At 40.9% G+C, this 22,052-nt stretch overlaps 1 protein-coding gene across 1 annotated transcript in view; it reads left to right on the forward strand.

Annotated features, from left to right (window-relative positions):
* Positions 1 to 22,052, forward strand: part of ksr2 (kinase suppressor of ras 2) — a 164,247-nt gene that overhangs the window by 104,558 nt on the left and 37,637 nt on the right. Inside the window, exons 7-12 of the mRNA XM_071402511.1 lie at positions 16,587 to 16,656; positions 18,417 to 18,500; positions 19,144 to 19,232; positions 19,853 to 19,870; positions 20,122 to 20,228; positions 21,574 to 21,742. Coding sequence (XP_071258612.1) covers positions 16,587 to 16,656; positions 18,417 to 18,500; positions 19,144 to 19,232; positions 19,853 to 19,870; positions 20,122 to 20,228; positions 21,574 to 21,742 — 537 coding nt within the window. The remainder of the gene's footprint in view (positions 1 to 16,586; positions 16,657 to 18,416; positions 18,501 to 19,143; positions 19,233 to 19,852; positions 19,871 to 20,121; positions 20,229 to 21,573; positions 21,743 to 22,052) is intronic.

Below are 22,052 nucleotides of genomic sequence, written 5' to 3' on the forward strand. Positions count from 1 at the left end.
ACCTATTAATCATTATGATTCACACCTGGACTCCATTACCTTCATCATCTCCTCCCCTTTATATGTCATTCTGCCATGTTCACTCACCAGTTGGTATTGTTTTTGTGTATCTGCGTTCCACCTTATGTTAGTGTCGTGTTCTTGGTTTTGTTGTTTTATTAAAACATTGCACCTGCTTTCGACTCACCGCCCCATCATTACGACAGTGTGTTTGTGTTCCTGGATATTGGCCAGTTCCCTCCAATATCCAAGAACTTCAAAAGGATTGGGACAATATTCCACAGGCCACAATCATCAGCCTGATAAACTATGTGAAGGAGATTTTTTTATTTCACCTTTATTTAACCAGGTAAGCTAGTTGAGAACAAGTTCTCATTTACAACTGCGACTTGGCCAAGATAAAGCAAAGCAGTGCGACACAAACAACAACACAGAGTTACACATGGAATAAACAAGCGTACAGTCAATAACACAATAGAGGGGGAAAACAAAGTCTATATACAGTGTGTGCAAATGGCGTGAGGAGGTAAGGCAATAAATAGGCCATAGTAGCGAAGTAATTACAATTGAGCAAATTAACACTGGAGTGATAGATGAGCAGATGGTGATGTGCAAGTAGAAATACTGGTGTGCAAAAGAGCAGAAAAGTAAATAAAAACAATATGGGGATGATGTAGGTAGATTGGGTGGGCTGTTTACAGATGGGCTATGTACAGCTGCAGCGATCGGTTAGCTGCTCAGATAGCTGATGTTTAAAGTTAGTGAGGGAAAAATAAGTGTCACGCTGCATGAGGAAAATAGTGGTGACCAGCAGATGCATATCTGTATTCCCAGTCATGTTAAATCCATAGATGAAGGCCTCATGAATTTATTTCAATTGACTGATTTGAAATTATAGCATGTGGCATTTACATTTTTGTTCAGTGAACATGGCAGCTGAAAGCTGAATTGCATATACATCAGGAAATGTTATAAAAGTAAATAAATACGATACAGTATCAAGAAAGTTCCCGAAGTCATGGGTATGATCAGGGTTGTTGCACAGCTTGCATATTGGATGGTCAGCCGAGGAAATATCAATGGTTTTGAGGAGGGAGCAGCTCAGTCACAGCCAGGGAGTCAGAGACAGACAGGTCCGTAGCTTCAGCAGCACACCTCGCTTTCCCCAACATCCTCTCCGTGCCCTGGGCTTTGTCATTTGTGCAGTACCCACTTGGTGTGATGCCCCTGCTGGCGCACAGGCTCATACATTTGGTCATATTAATAATAAAAATTTTGTTTTTGCTTTCTCAAACTCTTTGAGATTCTTTGAAATGCGCTATAGAAGTTGAATAAATTCTTATTATTAGTTGTAAAGGGCAAAGTCCACCCGCTCCAGAACATCTAACAGGGTTTGGCCCTCAAGCACTGCAATATAGTGGAATTTCCCTGGTACAGGCAGGGAGAAACGTCTGGTATGGCTTATCATCTTACTGTTGTCCTGACAAAGACATTAGAGATTAAGACAAATGCCAGTCTAAGGCAGTTAGCCTATTCCTAGTAAAGGAATGATTTAATGATTTAATTGTGTTGTGGCGGCATCCCTAATACTTTTATCTGCCTGCCGAGCATCCACCTGGGGTCCCAGTAAGTGTCATAGCAGCAAAGAGCAGGCCTGGTGTTTGTCGTCAATCTGGTAATGGGTCTGCTTGGGTTCCGGGAGGGGAAAAAATATACCCACACACTGTTGAATGCTCCCACAGTTTTATTGAGCAACGGTGTGCACGATTCTAGCTTTCTTTCAATACTTAATTTTTTGTGCCCTGCATCTGCAATTTAATGGAGGTGCGTACACTCCTTGTAAAGTATCCGCTCAGCATGTCTCATCTGCATGGCTCAAGATGCTTTGGCACAACAAGAACCAACTAACTTCCTCTGATATGTGTATCAAAGACGAAGAACCCCATGAAGATAGCTGGCCGAGCCGAAGGCGGTCAACTGGTGCCTGCTCAGAATGAGTCAGAACGGAGACTGAATTGTTGTTGCCCTTGTCTGTGTTAGTTTGCGATAGTAAAAGGAGTCATGGTTCTTTGTGTGAATTGTTTTTAGTTTTCTTTTCGACAGTGGCATTGTCATCTGTATGTGAATGTTTCCTAATGGAATGCTGTTCAAAAGACCTACTCGCAGCATCCATTATGTCTCTTCATGAAGCTGAAAGGTTTGTTAGTTAGCCTGATTGATGTGGCGTGTGTGTGTGTATGTACAGTTGGAGGGCTGCCCCTAGCCTGCGGACAAAACACAACCCACCTGCTGGGCCTAGAGAGCCTGTTGCTAGATTAACAGACACCACCAGGCTCATTTTACTATCACTTTTAATGAAGAAGTCTACTCCCCACATAGCAATATCAATTCTAGAACAGACATTTCTATTCAATGTTGTGGTCGGCTGAGGTATCTCTACAAGAAAAAAGTAATATAAACATTATTATCAGCACTAATGGCCACTAGAACAGACAATACTGCTTACCAAACTATGCACGTTACACTAAGTACAAGTGTTGTATTAATGGGGACCAGGTTAAGTAGAACTTTTGTTGGGACCCATGCACGGTGTCTCTAACCTTCTCCAGAGGCAGAGATGACATCACCTCCTTAACCCACTGCATAAAGGAGGGCGGCTTTGCAGACTTCCAGTGAAATAGGACAAGGCGGCGAGCTAGCAGCTTTCGCATTTGCCTGATGCATGGTAGCATTCTGGTCTAGGGGAAGTATCCCAAAAATTCCAGTGACCGGGTTGGGGTTAGCAGTTATATTACACATATGTGAGAATGCCTCAAAAATGGGGTCCCAGAGGCCACTCAAAGATTGGCATGACCAAAACATGTGTCCCACAGTTGCTGGAATCTGGTGGCATCTAAAACACTTGTGGTCAACATTTGGGTATAATTTTTCCAATCTGTCATTTGAGTAATGGAGACGGTACAAAACCTTAAACTGAATAAGCCCATGCCGTATGCAAAATGATGATGTGTGGATACGCTCAATACTTTGTTGACATATATCATCATGTAGCTCTCCCCCTATGTCTTGCTCCCATGCAGATTTTGTATTTTCAAAGGAAGGCGGATTAATGTTATGTTAAGATCTAAGATCTAAGGGTTAAGATCTAAGCACCTCTCGACTGGACACTTAGTAGGCTTGAGTGGAAATTAAGGGAAATGTTTTTTGGCAAAGCTGCGAGCTTGCAGGTATCTAAAAAAGTGGGTATTGGAAATATTATGGTCGACTCTCAGAGTATCAAATATGACAAATGTGTTATCAACAAATAGCTCACAAAAAAAACACCGGACCGTTCCTATGCCAGAACTGGAATACCATGTCAATCTGTGAAGCTGAGAAGAGATGATTAGATGTTAATGGAGAGAAGCAGCTTGCTTGTTTAAGACTAAAGTGATTTCGGAATTGGGACGAGATTTTAAGGGAGTTCTTAACAATGGGGTTCAAAACATGGGTGCCAAGTTTCATAGGCATTGAGGAGCACAGGAGCGAGATCGGAGAAGTTGGAAGGCTTGACTAACTCCATAATGGCCCAAGTTGGGCCATCCTTGTTTTCAAATGTAGAAACCCAATAAACACATTTAGATATATTTGCTGATATATTTGCTGCGGGCTTAGGTCTCTCTAGATATACCTTTCTCATTTGTGGATTTGACTTATTCCAAATGAAGTTGGAAATGTAGTTGTACAGTTGTTTGAACATTGACTTTGGCAAAAAAATGGGAATCATTTGGAATATGTACAAAAACCTAGGTAGTACAGTCATCTTAACAGAATTAATGCGACCTGCTAATGAAATGGGAGAAGACGACCACCTTATGAAATCCTGCTTAGTGCGTTCCAGAAGTGTTTTGAAGTTATGTTGAAACAGAACTTTAAACGATCGTGTGACCTTTATCCCCAAATAGGTAAAGACCTGATGCTCCACCTTAAATGGGAAATTGGCATACCCAATTCCTTCTGCTACCTGATTAATGGGGAGGAGCACACTTTTTATTAGGTTTAACTTAAAACCAGAGAATGTCCCAAAACGTTGTAGCTTGTCCAAGAGATAGGGTATAGACTCCACAGGGTTAGAGATGTATAAAAGAAGATTGTCTGCATATAAAAACACCTTGAAAGTTATGTTGCCCCTTAATATTCCCTTAATAATTTCCTAGCAAGGAAATAGCAAGAGCAAGAGGCTCAATAGCCATATCAAATAGGAAAGGGGATAAACAGCTACCCTGCCTGCCCCCCCTTGTGGAGAGGGAAGTAGCTGGAGGTAACATTGTTGGTGCGAACAGAAGCCACTGGGGACGAGTACAAAATCTTAATCCAGGAAAGGAATGACGGGCCAAACCCAAATCTCTCTAGTACTGTAAATAGATATTCCCACTCAACCCGGTCGAAAGCCTTTTCACCATCAAGAGAGATGACAACCTCTGGCTGTAGAGTTGAGTGGGCAGAATAAAGAACATTAAATAGCTGCCGCATATTATGGAAAGATTGTCTACCTGAGATACATCCGGTTTGGTCAGAGTTAATTATATTAGGCATCACTCTCTCTAAACGGCGCGAGAGGACCTTAGTGAGACTTTTATAATCGCAGCACAAAAGGCTTATAGGGCGGTATGAGCCACAGTCTAGGGGATTATTGTTTTTTTTAAGCAAAACCGAAATAGTCGCCTGGGTAAGTGTCTGTGGGAGTTTCTGACTAGAAAGGATTTCATTGTACATTGAGCTGAGGATAGGGGATAATTTAGAGGAGAATGCTTTATAAAATTCAATAGGGAAGCCATCAGGCCCAGGGGTTTTACTGCTCTTCATGGAGTGGATTGCCAGAGTAGCTTCATCATCACTTATTGAGGCATCCATGTTGGTTTGTTCATCTGAATTGAGACAGGGGATGTCCAGATTGTCTAGAAATGCATGCATGCGAGCTGTGTCAGGAAGAGCCTCTGATGAGGAAAGAGCAGAGTAGAATTGCTTAAATTGATTGTTGATTTCTTTGGGATTGGTAGAAGTTACATCAGCTACAACACAGATTTCAGGTATGGTGCTGCGAGCAGGGGATTGTCAAAGCTGATGAGATAACAACTTGCCAGCTTTCTCTCCGTGTTCATAGAATTTTTGCCTCGACTTAAACCGAAGCTGCTCCGTTTGTTTGGTGGGAAGATTGTCAAATTCCGATTGGTGTAACAGTCTCTCTTTGTAGAGTTCAGGAGTTGGAGAAGAGGCATATCTGTTGTCCACATATAGAATGAGTTGAGATAGCTCCGATAAGCGCTGTTTGTTGTCATACGCTGTGTATTAAATAATTTGGCCTCTTAGATATTATTTGAATGACTCCCACACAGTAGAGGGAGACACATCAGGGGTGCAGTTGATCTGTAAAAAGACATCAATGTGAGTTGATATGTATTTTTTAAAGGCACTACAGGATAGTAGTAGTGGGTCAAGTCACCGTGTTCGTTGTGACACAGTACTGTCCGGAAAGCGGATATCTAGCTGGACAGGGCTATGGTCTGAGATAACGATGCTGTTATATTGGCTATTAGTTATAAAAGGAAGAATTCTATTGTCCAGCAGGAAAAAGTAAATCCTAGAGTATGTGCTGTGGACTGGAGAAAAAATGGAGTACTGTTTAGCAGTGGGATTGCTCCTCCTCCATGGATCAGACAAATGATAGGAATCTAGAAATGAGTTGATTACTGCGCCTGATTTTGAAATTACATTGTTGGGCTTCGGTCTGGATCTGTATGGACTTGGATGCAATACACAATTGAAATCTCCGCCCGATATCAAATGATGAGAGTTAAGGTCAGGAAGTGTTGTGATGAGGTCAGAGAAAAATTGAGTGTCATCCCAATTAGGACCATAGAGGTTAGCCAGAATAACCTGTGTGCTAAACAATTTTCCCATCACTATAATATATCTTCCATTAGTATCTGAAATTACTTTGGAGGAGACAAACGGGGTGCCTTTGTAACAGTTTTAGCTTCTGTCCCTAACTGGGACTAAAGGGTATATAACAAAGTATTGAGATAAACTTTTGTTATTGACCAAATACTTATTTTCCACCATAATTTGCAAATAAATTCATAAAAAATCCTACAATGTGATTTTCTGGATTATTTTTCTCATTTTGTCTGTCATAGTTGAAGTGTACCTATGATGAAAATTACAGGCCTCTCTCATCTTTTTAAGTGGGAGAACTTGCACAATTGGTGGCTGACTAAATACTTTTTTGCCCCACTGTATATATACACATACATGTATACACATATATAGATACACACATGTACTTTAAAACATTTAATTAAATAAGTAAATAGGAAAACAAACCCAGTCAAATTCAACATTTGTATAAATGTAACCCTCTGTTGAACATTCTAACAAGCCAGAATATCGAAAATTGACAAACGCTTGGCATTTAATACCCGTCCTGCAGTGTTCGCTCGGCTGTACAACCTGCAAACCCGTGCCATCCGCCACCAAGCACCAGGGCGGACCAATATGAGAGCAAAATTGCAAGATTACGTTATAATGCTGTAATTCCATCAAATTGTTGTTTTATGCAACAGAATAAGGGGTTGTTAGAATGCTCATCTGTCTGTGTTCTACTGAGGATGGGCCTCTGGAAAATGTACGATGTCTTTGGGTGATACCGCATTCCAGAGCATGAGTTAATGGGGCGGCAGGTAGCCTAGTTGTTAGCGCGTTGGGCCAATAACCAGAAGGTTGCTAGATCAAATCCCCGAACTGACAAGTTAAAAAAGTATGTTGTTCTGCCCCTGAACAAGGCAGTTAACCCAAGTTTCCTAGGTCGTCATTGTAAATAAGAATTTGTTCTTAACTGACTTGCCTAGTTAAATAAAGGTTAAATAAAGAAAGTTATGTTTCTGTTATAAAAGGTACCAGGGAGAGATGACTCCAGGGCCAGACATTGGAGTCTACACAATGAGAACTGATTTTACAGCAGATACTGTCTGCTGTGAATTCTAAGTATCTTTCATACAAATCTTAACCTTGTGACCCATTCCATGTATCTGTTGTTTGTCATGTAGACTGAAGGAGGATGGACTTTGCTTTAAAATGCTGTGGCTCAAACCAGCTCGTTGAGTTCTCAGTGATCACCTCCAGGGGTGATTACCGACCAGCTCCATTACTGCAGTAATTAAATAATAAAGTTTGATTGTTTTGAAGAAATCTAAAAGTCTCTTCTTTTGATTACAAAAGTTCCACCACACCAACCAGTCAAATAGTAAAGAATAATACACATGGTCCTTTGGGAGTATAAACTTGTATGTATTAAACATGTCTAAAGAAGGCCAGTTGAATTGCTTCTTTAAGCAGGACAACAGTTTTCAGCTGTGCTAACATAATTGCAAAAGGGTTTTCTAATGATCAATTAGCCTTTTAAAATGATAAACTTGGATTAGCTAACACAACCTGCCATTGGAACACAGGAGTGATGGTTGCTGATAATGTAGATATTCCATGAAAAAAAAAAAACGTTTCCAGCTACAATAGTCATTTACAACATTAACAATGTCTACACTGTATTTCTGATCAATTTGATGTTATTTTAATGGACAAAAAATGTGCTTTTCTTTCAAAAACATGGACACTTCTAAGTGACCCCAAACTTTTGAACGGTAGTGTACATACCATCATTGTTCATAACGTTAAGTTACTGGATGAATAATTGTCATTTTTTTGGCAGCATGGTGGAGGCACATCTCTAAACAAGATATGAATTCCCTATTTGGTCTACTTGACTAGTCGATTAGTCATTTGGGTTCGATTCCAAATTAAATGTTACAAAATGAACACGGTGGGGGAGGTGTTTGTCAAGAATTAATAGTAAATTGTTCGCCCTGGATCGGAGTACCGAGAAAATGCGTCTTCATATGTTACTGCTCACCAGCGCCCCCTAGGCATTCTATTTCTATGGCTGGCTTCTCCCCTGTCTGCAATTCAGCTTGCCACCAGAAAACATTTGTCTCACTGCTTCTCTCCATTTTGAATTGTCCAAATGAGAGACTGGTCTGTGCAATCCGCTTCAGGCATAGTATGTCCTACTGCAGTCCCTCTCTCGTTGGCATGTTTCATTGGTTAGAACAAAACACTTACGGGAAAAAGTGGTTTAGTTTAGTTTATTAATTCGACCATTAAAAAAAAACATGCACACAAAACTTAAAAGCCATACATGCACATGAATAAAATCATCAAGGATAACACACAATAAAGTCTGGGACTTATTTCCATTGTGGTCCTCTTCAGTGGTGGTGTGGATATTTGTTTCATATCCATGATAATAGTTTCTAATGACCATCATCATGATGTGTAACAACGGAAAAGTAAGATGGCACTTGGTGATAGGTGAGGAGAGGAAGGGGTGTTCTCTTCGTCAAAGATGACAGCAGAATGATATTCTGTTGAAAAGGTTGTTGAACCCACGCGTTGAGTGTTTGTCATGGAAACAGCGTTGGCAACAAGGCTCTTTGTCTCGAGTCGCCAGAGTTTATTTCACACCGCAAAAATGGCAGTTAAATTTCACCACACTTTGTGTTTCATAAATATATACAGTACCGGTCAAAATTTTTAGAACACCTACTCATTCAAGAGTTTTTCTTTATTTCTACTATTTTCTACATTGTAGAATAATAGTGAAGACATCAAAACTATGAAATAACACATATGGAATCATGTAGTATCCAGAAAAATGTTAAACAAATGAACAAATTATCAATTAGCCACCCTTTGCCTTGATGACAGCCTTGCACACTCTTGGCATTCTCTCAACCAGCTTATATATAGTCATATATATACACCTGTAGGCATCATGCTGTATGAAGTATAAGTCCATGCCTTGTCTTTTGACACCTTTTACCGTGCCACCTTTTGCCGTGCCTGTCATTTGCCGTGCCTGGCACTAGATATGTATTTTTGGCAGAAATGGTTTAATATCCTCCATGTACATGTCTCTACTCTCTCCCTTCCTGTGCTGTTGTTGTTTGGTTGTTTGTCATGTCATTAGAGGATAGAGGACAGCGAGTGGAGGGGGAAAGGGGGATGAAGGGATAGAGGGATAAGTGGAGGGGGAAGGAGAATATGTCTCCATCCTTATTAAACAGAAAGGATGGAGGAGGACACTGTAGTCTGGCGCCTTTGGGTTACTCAGACCTCCGGTTGTGTGTGTCTGTGTGTCTGTATCAAATCAAATATTATTGGTCGCATACATATATTTAGCAGTGTGTGTATTTGCGTGTGTGTGTGCTTGCGCACATGCTGAGGTGCACTCACAAAGATCAATCAGGCCAGGCTAATATACTGTACCATCGTACAGAGGTTTCAGGACTTGACCTCTGTGTGAGAAACAACTGGCAGGTCACAGAGATGTCAACATCATCTGATGGTTGCTCTTGTGTTATGAGGCTGTTAGTGTAAACAGACAGAACAATAAGCACATATATCAGTTCCCGTTCTCTATTACATTATCAGGACGATTGAGTGTAATTGAGTGATGTATTGGACTGTGAACCACAGATACAGAGTCACAAGCTCCAGGGATGGGGTGACTTGTAGTTGTTAGCGTTGGATTTTGTTCGCTCAGGAATGTGAGTGGTGATTTACGACCTAAAGGTCAGGTCATAGATAATGTACACTACCGTTCAAAAGTTTGGGGTCACTTAGAAATGGCCTTGTTTTTGAAAGAAAAGCAACATTTTTGTCCATTAATATAACATCAAATTGAGCAGAAATACAGTGTAGACATTGTTAATGTTTTGTTGGATTCGACATTTTGAACATTGAGATATTAAAGACATGATAGATCAGACGCATAGTATATTAAGGAGTGAAAGAGACTGGGTCTCTATAGAAAGACAGATAGCTGTGGAATGTGTTGGATGAGAGGAGAGCAACGTGTGAAACAGGGGAGACAGATGGACATCTGTGGATTAGATGATGGAGGGGTTGAGGTCAGGAGGTGAGGACAGAGCAATAAAGGTTTGGTATCCTGTTACCCTCTTTATTAGCTTCCTGTAGAGCCATAAACTGTAAGGATTGGAGAGAGGGAGTGTCTTAAGTAAGATGAATATAACTATGATGGAGGGAAATGTTTTGCTGTCTGAATACAGCTGGGCAGAACCTTTGGGAAGAATTAAACTTGGTTAAAGCTTCTCTAGTGTCATTCTTCTCTAGTGTCAGAGTTATTTACTCTGATAAATAAGAACCCAACAGTCGTAAATGACTATTGTAGCTGGAAATGGCAGATCTTTTATGGAATATCTACATAGGCATACAGAGGCCCATTATCAGCAACCATCACTCCTGTGTTCCAATGGCAGGTTGTGTTAGCTAATCCAAGTTCCTCATTTTGATCATTAGAAAATCCTTTTCCAATTATGTTAGCACAGCTGAAAACTGTTGTTATGATTAAAGAAGCAATAAAACTGGCCTTCTTTAGACTAGTTGAGTATCTGGAGCGTCAGCATTTACAGGCTCAAAATGGCCAGAAACAAAGGACTTTCTTCTGAAACTCGTCAGTCTATTCTTGTTCTGAGAAATGAAGGCTATTCCATGCGAGAAATTGCCAAGAAACTGAAGATCTCGTACTACGCTGTGTACTACTCCCTTCAAAGAACAGCACAAACTGGCTCTAACCAGAATAGAAAGAGGAGTGGGAGGCCCCAGTGCACAACTGAGCAAGAGGACAAATACATTAGAGTGTCTAGTTTGAGAAACATACGCCTCACAAGTCGTATGTGGTTGCAAAGGGCATCAGTGTCTTAACAGCACGATTTGCCAAGGCAGGAAACTCTGAGCGCAGCCCAATCCAGAAATCTGTCAGTGGCTTCTGATTACATTTTCACAGAACTGCTTGTTGAAATTTCGATGAGGCTCTTTTGTTCAGAAATCAGTATGTGGGCTGGAGGCAGGGCATGAAAGGGATAGCGAATCCAGTTGTTTGTGTCATCCGTTTCGGGAAAGTACCTGCGTAATTGCACACCCAACTCACTCAGGCGCTTCACCATATCATATTTGACATTGTCCGTAAGCTTGAGTTAATTTGCACACAAAAAAATCTTACAATGATGGAAAGACCTGTGTGTTGTCCTTGTTAATGCAGACAGAGAACAGCTCCAACTTCTTAATTATAGCCTCAATTTTGTCCCGCACATTGAATATAGTTGCGGAGAGTCCCTGTAATCCTAGATTCAGACCATTCAGGCGAGAAAAAACATCACCCAGATAGGCCAGTCGTGTGAGAAATTCGGTCAGACAAGTGAAAATTATCGTCAGTAAAGAAAACTTTAAACTTGTCTCTCAATTTAAAAAAACGTGTCAATACTTTGCCCCAAATCGTTACAAGGGCGCTGCCCATATCATTGCATAGTGCAGAAAATACACGAAAGTTCAGGGACCTTGCTTTAACAAAGTTAACCATTTTCACTGTACTGTCCAAAATATATTTCAAGCTGTCAGGCATTCCCTTGGCAGCAAGAGCCTCTTGGTGGATGCTGCAGTGTACCTAAGTGGCGTCAGGAGCAACTGCTTGCACGTGCATTACCACAACACTATGTCTCCCGGTCATGGCTTTTGCACCATCAGTACAGATACCAACACATCTTCACCACCAAAGTCCATTTGATGTCACAAAGCTGTCCAGTACTTTAAAAATATCCTTTCCTGTTGTCCTGTTTCCAGTGGTTTGCAGAAGATGATGTCTTCCTTAATTGACCCCCCATAAACGTAACAAACATATACCAGGAGCTGTGCCAGGCCTGCCACGTCTGTTGACTCATCCAGCTGTAACGCATAAAATCTACTGGCTTGTATGCGAAGCAGTAATTGTTTCAAACATCTCCTGCCATGTCACTGATGCGTCGTGAAACAATGTTTGCGTCGTGAAACAATGTTGTTTGATGAAGGCATTGTCTGTATAGTTTTTTGGGCCTTTTCCATCAGCATTGTGACAGCCATATCCGCGGCAGCCTTGAAGAATAAAGTCCTCCACAATAGTATGGGGCTTGCCTGTCATAGCCACTCGGTAGCTCACCATATAAAACGCTTCTAGCCCCTTCTTATTAATAGTATCTGTTGCTTTTATACATGTCGTGCTACTCAAAAGTCGTCTTAATTCTCGCAAAAAAAACTCCCGTGGCTTATTTTTCAAATTGGCATGTTTTGTTTTTAAATGTCTGCGCAAGAGTGAAGGTTTCATTGAGTTGTGAGCTAGTACTTTTGCACATCTAACACACTGGCTGAGGAAAGGCACTACTCCCAATATAATTGAACCCCAAATCAATGTTGTTCTCATTATATTTGCACCTCTGAGATGGTCCAACGTCCTTGGAGGGGCAGTAGCTCTTCGGCTACATCAGATTCACAACTGTCAGTGTTCATGCTAGCTGGGCTAACAGCAAATGTAGAATTACTGATGATAGCATTGGATGTGCTTGTGGAAGCAGAACAACTTGTGTGGTCGACAGGTGCATGTGTAGTACTGCTGGTAGTAACAGTACTACCAGTAGAGCTGTTATGTGTCTCTATGGACACGGGCCTTACTTTTTTTAACCATTTATCCAAGTTCCTCGGCGTACACATCACAGACAAATTGAAATGGTCCACCCACACAGACAGCGTGGTGAAGAAGGCTCAATAGCGCCTCTTCAACCTCAGGAGGCTAAAGAAATTTGGCTTGTCATCTAAATCACTCACAAACTTTTACAGATGCACAATCGAGAGCATCCTGTCGGGCTTTTTCACCGCCTGGTACGGCAACTGCACCTCCCTTAACCGCAAGGCTCTCCAGGGGGTAGTGAGGTCTGCACAACGCATTTTATTTTTGGCAGTGAAACGAGGCTATTCAGGCGAGAAAAAAATCTCGCCCAAATGTATACCGTTAGAAAATATAAATGGACTGTTTGAAAATGGAAGAATTATTATTATTATTATTATTTTAAAATCTGAATCACATTTTTATTTGGCGTACCCCCAAAGGCATTGCGTGTACCCCTGGGGGTACTGTTTTAGACAATTGAGACATGGATTGTGTGTGTGCCATTCAGAGAGTGAATGGGCAAGACAAAATATTTACGTGCCTTTGAACAGGGTATAGTAGTAGGTTCCAGGTGCACCAGTTTCTGTCAAGAACTCCAACGCTGCTGGGTTTTTCAAGCTCAACAGTTTCCCGTGTGTATCAAGAATGGTCCCCCACCCAAAGGACATCCTGCCAACTTGACACAACTGTGGGAAGCATTGGAGTCAACATGGGCAAGCATCCCTGTGGAACGCGTTTGACACCTTGTAGAGTCCATTCCCTGACAAATTGAGGCTGTTCTGAGGGCAAAACTCAATATTAGGAAGTTGTTCCTAATATTTTGTACACTGTGTATAAAACATTGAACGCAGTGATACAGTAGTTCCAAAGAAAGTAGTTCCAAAAAAGTAGTTCCAAAGAACATTTTCTCTGGACAGGGGATAGATCATATTGTACATTTAAGCTAAAATCATTATTCAGTATGTAGGTTCATCCAACAACTTTGACCTGAAAATAAGGGATAATTGTCTTACCAATACTCTATATACTTTCCACTTGGACTCGGTCTATGAAGCTATTTTATAAATATCTGGCGTTCTCTCTCTCTCTCTCTCATTGTTCAAGCATTCCCATCCAGAACACAATGTGATTCCTCTTCATCCTCTTCTTCCTCAAGGCCATGTGATTGAGTGGAGGAGCACTGAAGGCCATATTAAGATTAGCTTTACTGTATGGATGGTGCTCCAATGCATTTAGGAGAAGAATGGGGAGGGCTCTCTCCTTCGCTATTGCTGAATCTTTCTCCAAGTCATCTTTTTCTTTCTTTCTGTCTCACACACACACACACACACACACACACACACACACACACACACACACACACACACACACACACACACACACACACACACACACACACACACACACACACACCAGTGGCGGTCGGTGCCGTTTAAGATGAGGGAGGATGATCATTTTTTTTGTGAGCATTGTCTTATTTCTATTACAGCATATTGGATGACTGACATTCATATTCCATTCACCGAGCTCAATGTAACATCAATAGGTTTAGGCTACTACATGATTCTCAAATGTTCCCTGTACCCATCACGAGGTTGCTACAACCTAGCCTATGAGTGCACCTACGTTTACAACGTAGGTGCACAGGTTGAGAGCATTTTGAGTAATCAAGGTGGCAGACCGTGACACATTCACATACCGTCTTACACACTCTTGCCTTCATCTAGCTGGTCCAGGGTGTAATCATTAGTCCAACAGCTTCAAATGTCAGTGGAAGGAATCGGTGGAATGAATACACCCCAGATCACACGCAAACACAGTTCACTTTCATAGCAACCACATACAAACAGCCTCATCACTTTGCTCATTGTATAGATAATTCCTTCTCACACTCTCCTCCTCTCACCTTTTCCCTTCGCTTGTGGACTTCAGTGTACAACACATCAGCTGTCTTTGACCAAGCCAAACCTTCATATCATGACCACTAACCTGAATTTGTAAAATTTGATTTGATTTGATACACACGGCCTACATTGTTGTCAAGGCATAGTCAACATAAATACTAACGTGTAAACCCGCTATAATCATGCAGTACATTGTACAGTCATAATCTGGTTTAGCAGTTACACCGGCGGGCCCCGTTGGCAATACATTTCTAAAACCAAAAGCTTACTTTGACTTTGAAGAGTTACCATGTTGGATAGCCATAGCCAGCTAGCTAATGGCATCCCTCTCTGTTTGAGCAGGGTGTTTGAGTAGGCTAAACTAGCTAGCAGCATTGCTAGCTAGGTGAAAGTACAAAAAAATACAACCAAATATAGCTGTGTATCTCTCTTGTTTCTCCTTCATTTTGGAAGAATTGTCTTTCTCTCTGAGTCAACTACTCAACACATTTTATGCAGTGTTACCTGTAGCTTATGCTTTCAGTACTAGATTCATTATCTGATATTTTGATTGAGTGGAAAACATGTCAGTTCATGCTGCAAGAGCTCTGATAGGTTGGAAGATGTGCTCCGGAATTTGTCATAATTACTGTGTAAGTCTATGGAAGGGGGCAAGAACCATGATCCTCCTTGGTTTTGTATTGAAGTCAATGTACCAAGAGGAGGACAGAAGCTAGCTGTCCTCCGGCTACAACATAGTGCTATCCTACATAGTGCTGCTGAAGCTACTGTAGATGTTCATTGCACAACAGTGTGTTTTAATCAATTATTTGGTGATGTGATTATATTTAGTATAGTTTTATCTGAAAAGGAAGGTTTTTCATGTTTCACTATTAATTTTTTTTAAATTCAGGAGCATGGTCCTCCCCTTCCTCCTCTGCGGAGCCTCCACTGACACACACACACACACACAGAAATACAATACACAGATACTCTATCCACACTCCTCACTATAGCTGTACTGCATGTGGGTGGACTGGGGCTGAGTAGTGGCACACAGTGCATTGAGAGGTGCATAATGTATTAGATGCTACTGCTACCGTTGCTGCTATTAATGTGTTCACTAATGGACCTACCGGAGGTTCTATGTTGGAAATACCTTTTGAAGTAAGAGGGTCCCTCTGTGCACACCCTCACAATGGAACATCTGCAAACACACAAAAGCTTTTTATATGGACGATATCATTAACATACCACCTATTATTGTCTATATATATATATATATATATATATGTGTGTGTCTATATATATATGTGTGTGTATATAGCGGGGGTAAGGCCCTTTATCTACTTCCCCAGAGGTATCCATGAACTCATGGATACCATTTTTATGTATCCGCGTGCAGTTTGAAGGAAGTTGCGTGAGCGCAATTGCTAACAAGCGTTAGTGCAATGACTGGAAGTCTATCGGTATCTGCTAGCATGCTAGTAGATACTGTACCCACAGACTTCCAGTCATTGCACTGACGCTAGTTAGCATTGGCTCATGAAACTACCCCTAACGTCCTTCAAAATGGACACAGAGACATACAAATGCTGATTACATTCAATCTCTATGATATAAGGATGCTTGGAATAAAGAATAACACTTTTATTTTTTCTAGAAATATCCATGAGTGAATTATTCAAACCCATGACTTTTAACGTAGATCAGATTTTTGTCACTTTATTGTTTTTGAATGTCAGGAAGTGTTAGTCGAAATAGGTAATTATGATTGATTGCGGTAATGGCCAAAGACACATCTGAGCATTTGGTACAAATCTATTAATACGCTGAAATGACATGCAGTGCACAAATCAGTGTTTGATTTAGCCCAATCACAATCAGTGGTTACCAGCAGGGAACTATTCAATACCACGGCATGTGTTAATATTTAGGCCTACCCTCCACTGTCCAATGACGAGAATGCATTTGGCTGCAATGCATTGTTGATTCAATCAACCCTTTTGTGTCACTGGTTAAATATCTAATAATGCCTATGTTCTTATACATCCATTCATTCATCCATCCCTACATTCATCCATCCATCCCTCTTTCTCCCTCTCTTCCTTCAGACACTCTGTCAGTGCCTCGCTGGTCCCCACAGATCCCTCGGAGAGACCTGGGAAACTCCATAAAACACAGGTAACCTGTGTGTGTGTGTGTGTGTGTGTGTGTGTGTGTGTGTGTGTGTGTGTGTGTGTGTGTGTGTGTGTGTGTGTGTGTGTGTGTGTGTGTGTGTGTGTGTGTGTGTGTGTGTGTGTGTGTGTGTGTGTGTGTGTGTGTGTGTGTGTGTGTACTTGAATGAAGGTATGAGTGTTCAGGCATTCATTTGTGTGTGTGTGTGTGTGTGTGTGTCTTAATGTGTGTGTTCCTCTACCAGAGACAGACAGAATGTCAGTCCAATTTAAGGGGGCGCTAGCATAACTCCACTCCCTGTTCTATTCCTGTTTGAATGTCTGATGAATCCCAAATGCCACTGATCTCCAAATTAAACAGTACACCTCCGCTATTGGTCATGGGAATCTTCCAACCTACCGACTTTCTCTCTCCTTCTTTCTCTCTCTGTATCTTTGTCCCTCCTCTCTCTCTTATTCTCTGTCTTTCTCCATCTCCCCCTCCCCCTCTTTCTCTCAGCCTCAGAAGTACGTGGGTGTTAGCTCACTGCTGAAAGTTAATGACGAGGAAAGACAGTGGTTGTGCACACATGTCTTAATGCTTCATCAGCCAGAGACGAGCGCAAATGTAATTTATATTGGCATTAAATTTCAAGCTGTTATTAAAAGGACAAATGCTAGTTTCTAGGGAGATGGACAACTTTATTTCTCTTTATACTCTTTCTGACATGGTGATTGTCATAGATCTCTATTTGTGCCTCGATGTATCTTCAAAGATATCGCTCTAAGCACAGGTTATTATTCGTAAGTAAATCATAGCAATGCAATAAACTACTGGCTATAGCAACATCTCCCTGGGAATGAAAAAGATCTGTCAAATCATATCTCACCTTTAATGTCAGTCTCACGGTAACTTTGGCAGCGTATGTACGCCTGCCAAAACAATGTATCATTTAGGCCCCGACCACCAAAATTAGAGCGGGATGCCAGATTGAATTGTGCCCTCCCTGATTCTGTTTAGCACAGTACGAGGCAATACGAAGGTTCCTAATGAAGAGATTTGGATTCTGTCAACCCATTCCTATTCCATTACTCCAGCCAGCCCGCTGCTGGTACCCAGATGTCAGATCTATCAGAAAATAAACCCAGAGTTTTTCTTAAATTGGGCACTCAGATACCTCATCCAACCCCAAAGTAGGGAATTGCTTTTTATCATTCAAGACAATTGAGACACACTGTAGTCTTGCTCTGAACGCGGTGCCACGGGCTCTGCTGGGCTCCATCTTCATCTCTGTGAATGATTGCTGTGTTACTGTGTTGATGTAGCAGAATGGCCTCTGTCACAGCCTTTATTCACAGAGCTCACAGCCACAAACTGAACATTGGTGCAGAATATTGAAAGGAGTGGGGGCCCCCAAATTGAATCAAGGTGCATTGGAGATTGGAGCTAAAATTGTTGCGCGGTGGGGAAAGATGAGCCCTATAGGCGTCCATCTTTCTTATGTTATGGAAACGTTAACCTGCCAAAGAAATAATAATAATATAATATTTTTATGTGACTTGTGAATATGAGACATTCTATGACAAAAGCCATTTGTCATCACAAGGTGAATGGGAAACATAATCCAAAAGGTCACAAGCAATCTGTGATGTTTTTCTGCGATGATCCACACCTGGTGGCTTTTGTTTGCACTCGTTTATGCATGAACAAACAGGTAGAAGAGATGTCTTGTTTTGTTGATGTGCTCTGATCTCGCTCTCTTCCTCTCTCTCTTCTTGTGCTTGCAGGTTTTCCACCAAGTACTGGATGTCTCAGACATGCATAGTGTGTGGAAAAGGAATGTTGTTTGGACTTAAATGTAAAAACTGCAAGTAAGGTCCTTCCTAGTATTTATTCTAATCTGTGTTCAAAAAACATTACTACGCCATTAGAAAAGTGTATTGCCGTGCATAACATGTTTATAAAAATGTATTTTGGTGTGCTTTAACAGAAGATAAAAAACATCAACATCAATCAATGATCATCCTGGTTGGTTAAAGGTCATAACCAAATCTCAGGCTATAAACTCTTTCTTGTTATCCATATTGGTTCATCCACATTATTATTAGATTTCTGGAAAGGGAATTTGTCACCGTATACTTGGGAAAATCTCTGAAAAGAACAAGCAATTATCATTATCATTTTAAAACCGATTACTTGAGTAAATTAACCAATTTTACAACCAACTGAATGTGACATTTTTGACACAAGGGAAATAATTGGGTGGAACTCAGACTTTTTATTTCCTTAATGACCCAGACTATTACAAGTTCAAGAATGGGTTTCTTTTAACTGTTTGGAAAATGAGTAGCAGAGATTCAGTGATGTCTGGGGTTGCATCCGAAGTGACACCCTATTCCCTATATAATGCACTACTTTTGATCAGACTCTGATCAAAAGTAGTGCACTATGTAGGGAATAGGATGCCATTTCTGATGCTGCCCTGGTGAGTGTTTTATTCTGTTGTTTCACCAGGCTGAAGTGCCACAACAAATGTACCAAAGAAGCCCCACCTTGCCATTTACTGATCATCCAAAGAGGAGGAGGAAGTAACCCCCTCAAAGGTAAAGGACTGTTGGACCAGCAGCTTACTATAGGACTGAAGACTGACTTCATATACAGGTCACATAACATCAAGGACGATTTCACCACTTGTCTTTCAATTCATACATGTTATGTCATTTAGCTGATTATTTTATCCAAAGTGACTGAAAGCAGTGATTGCATACATTAAGTACCATTTTAATCGCAGTAGAACTTCTTGATACACATGCCACAGAACTTTAGTATTATTCTCATTATAAGCAGTAACACAAACTGCACATGCATATCAAGCTAGGAGACACATATATAGCCCTACTGTAATTTCGCAGCGCAAAACATATTCATATTAGGTATACTTATTAGGATTGTTAGAATATAGGTGCTTTTGTTATTGAAGTACTATTTTAAAAGCTCCTCATTCTCTATTATAGTGCTTTTGTTATTGAAACTTTACTTTAAAAAACGACTCATTCTCTGTTATAGTGCTTATGTTATTGAAGTATTACTTTAAAAGACTACTCATTCTCTGTGATAGTGCTTTTGTTTGAAGTACTCATTTAAAAGATTCTCTGTCATCTAAAGTGAGCTTTAACTGTATGTTCTTTACACCTTTCTCTTTTTCGCCCAACCGGTATGACAGATCACCAAGGAAATCAAGGTAAAATAATCCATTTATGAACCTTTCTTTTGTTTAGTACGGAACCTTCAAAAAAGCAAGGGAAGATTCAAGTCTCTGCTACTTGAAGTTGGCAAGCTACAGTATCTTAGGGAGTTCTTAAGTGTTCCCTTGCGAGAGCAAAAAGGACCATCTTCAAAGAAGAAGAGTTTGTCATATTTTCACATTCAGAATTTCGAGAAAATAAAGACTTCTCAGTGTTTTGTTGTTTGTCTGATTCGGTCTCTCCCCAGCTCGTTTGGTACGGACTGAATCGGTACCATGTGACATCAACAACCCGCTCAGGTACACAGACCTGCACATCAGTCAGACGCTGCCCAAAACCAACAAAATCAACAAGGTAGGAACTACCAGACGCATGAACGCATGCTCACATGTACGTGCGCCCACACACACCCCCCGTTCCGTGCTTCCACATCTGAGCTCTGTTGTCTTGATATCTGTTATTTTGGGCTGTTTGAAATGTGCATCACCTGAGGTCCAGTCAGACGGACCAGCATTACTGGACCAATCACCGTCAACTGGATTATATAAAAACAAATTCATTTTCACACTTCAAAAGTAGCAGCTCATCAATCCCACAGATACTTTTCAATTCTTCAAACATTGTTTGGGATTTCCGCAAATACCCCTACCCCATTTTTAAGTTTGCAAGTCCTCATAACTTCATACGGGAGGTATTTTGTTTGGAAACCCACACTATAGCGTTTTAGACAACTTTTAGTGGATGAGAGTTATAGTTTTATATATAATAAGATTATATTTGTCTTATTGGGTCTTCATCAGATGTCCTGTCACATGAAATATAACCCATTTGATTGCTTTGAGTCTTTATTTAAACAAGATAGAACCTTTTTTTTTAATTCACTGTGACCATAAGTAGTTTGAGACGAGATCTCCCTTACTCTACCACATCAATACAACCACAAAAAGTTCATGGTGTGTATGTATGTGTGCGTGTGTGTGTGTGTGTGTGTGGGGTGGGTGCTATTAATGAACACACATAGCAGCGCTCCATAATAAGCAAGTGCAACCAAGGCCACTTATTTATACCTTACAACGTAATAGAGCTTTTATCTCTCAGAGAAAAGCCAGCATATCTCTCCCCTATCTCCTATCTTGAGCAGCACTATCTCTATAGACCCGTGTCATAACAACACAATTAGTCGACAGGTGCATTGTCAGGTGTTATCTTCTGAATGAGGAAGTCTGAAAAGAGACAGAGTTCTACCTGCTCTAGGCCATAGAAATGCATTATAGTACTGGTATATTTAATTCTGTGCCCCAGGCACTGAGGTGGATACAGGAGAGAGGTGCCTGAGGGTTCTAGAAGAAGAGAGTGTGTGACTCACAGGGGGATGAGCTGTCTGTCAATGTTCTACTGAAGGGCACCAAAAAAGCTATCATGTAAACAGCAAGTAAACTCACAAGCCTAGGAAAATGAAATTATTTTGGATTCACAGTCAGTTTTGAGACTTTTTTCACCTGTAGGTCTGTATTCATTTTACACCTTGAAATTGACTCCCTCACTCTCTCTTTTTTTGTTTTTTTGTTTTACCCCTCACTCTCTCTCTCTCTCTCTCTCTCTCTCGTCTCTACCTTTCTCTCCCTATGTCTCATCTCTCCTCTCTCCACCTTTATCTATCTCTCTCTCACTCTCTCTCTCACTCTCTTTCTGTCCTCAGGATCACATCCCTGTCCCGTACCAGCCAGACTCCAGCAGTAACCCCTCCTCCACCACCTCCTCCACCCCTTCCTCACCCGCTCCACCCCTCCCTTCCAGTGCCACCCCTCCCTCCCCCCTACACCCCTCCCCACAGTCAGCACGGCAACAGAAACAGTTCAACTTCACAGGTACAGGATGAAATGAAAACCTACTCGTCTCATTTTCACCCCATTTTACACCTGATGTACTTAACAAAAGGCACATCTCAATAAGGGGTCCAGGTTTGACATCATATCAGACCAACTCTTGAATGCCCTACTCCTTGAAGTTTATTGTTGTGTCTAAAAAACACACATTTGCTCAAAAAAAATTGTTATGCTTAATAAGTGTGTGTACAGTACATTACTGTATTTATACTTGGGAAACTTCAAAAATTGCTTGAGGATGTCTTTAAAGTGCATTTAGAAATTGTATCTGATAGAAGTAGTAAATGTAGTG

Source organism: Salvelinus alpinus, chromosome 5 (assembly GCF_045679555.1).
Source record: "Salvelinus alpinus chromosome 5, SLU_Salpinus.1, whole genome shotgun sequence".
Classification (NCBI taxonomy): Eukaryota; Metazoa; Chordata; class Actinopteri; order Salmoniformes; family Salmonidae; genus Salvelinus; species Salvelinus alpinus.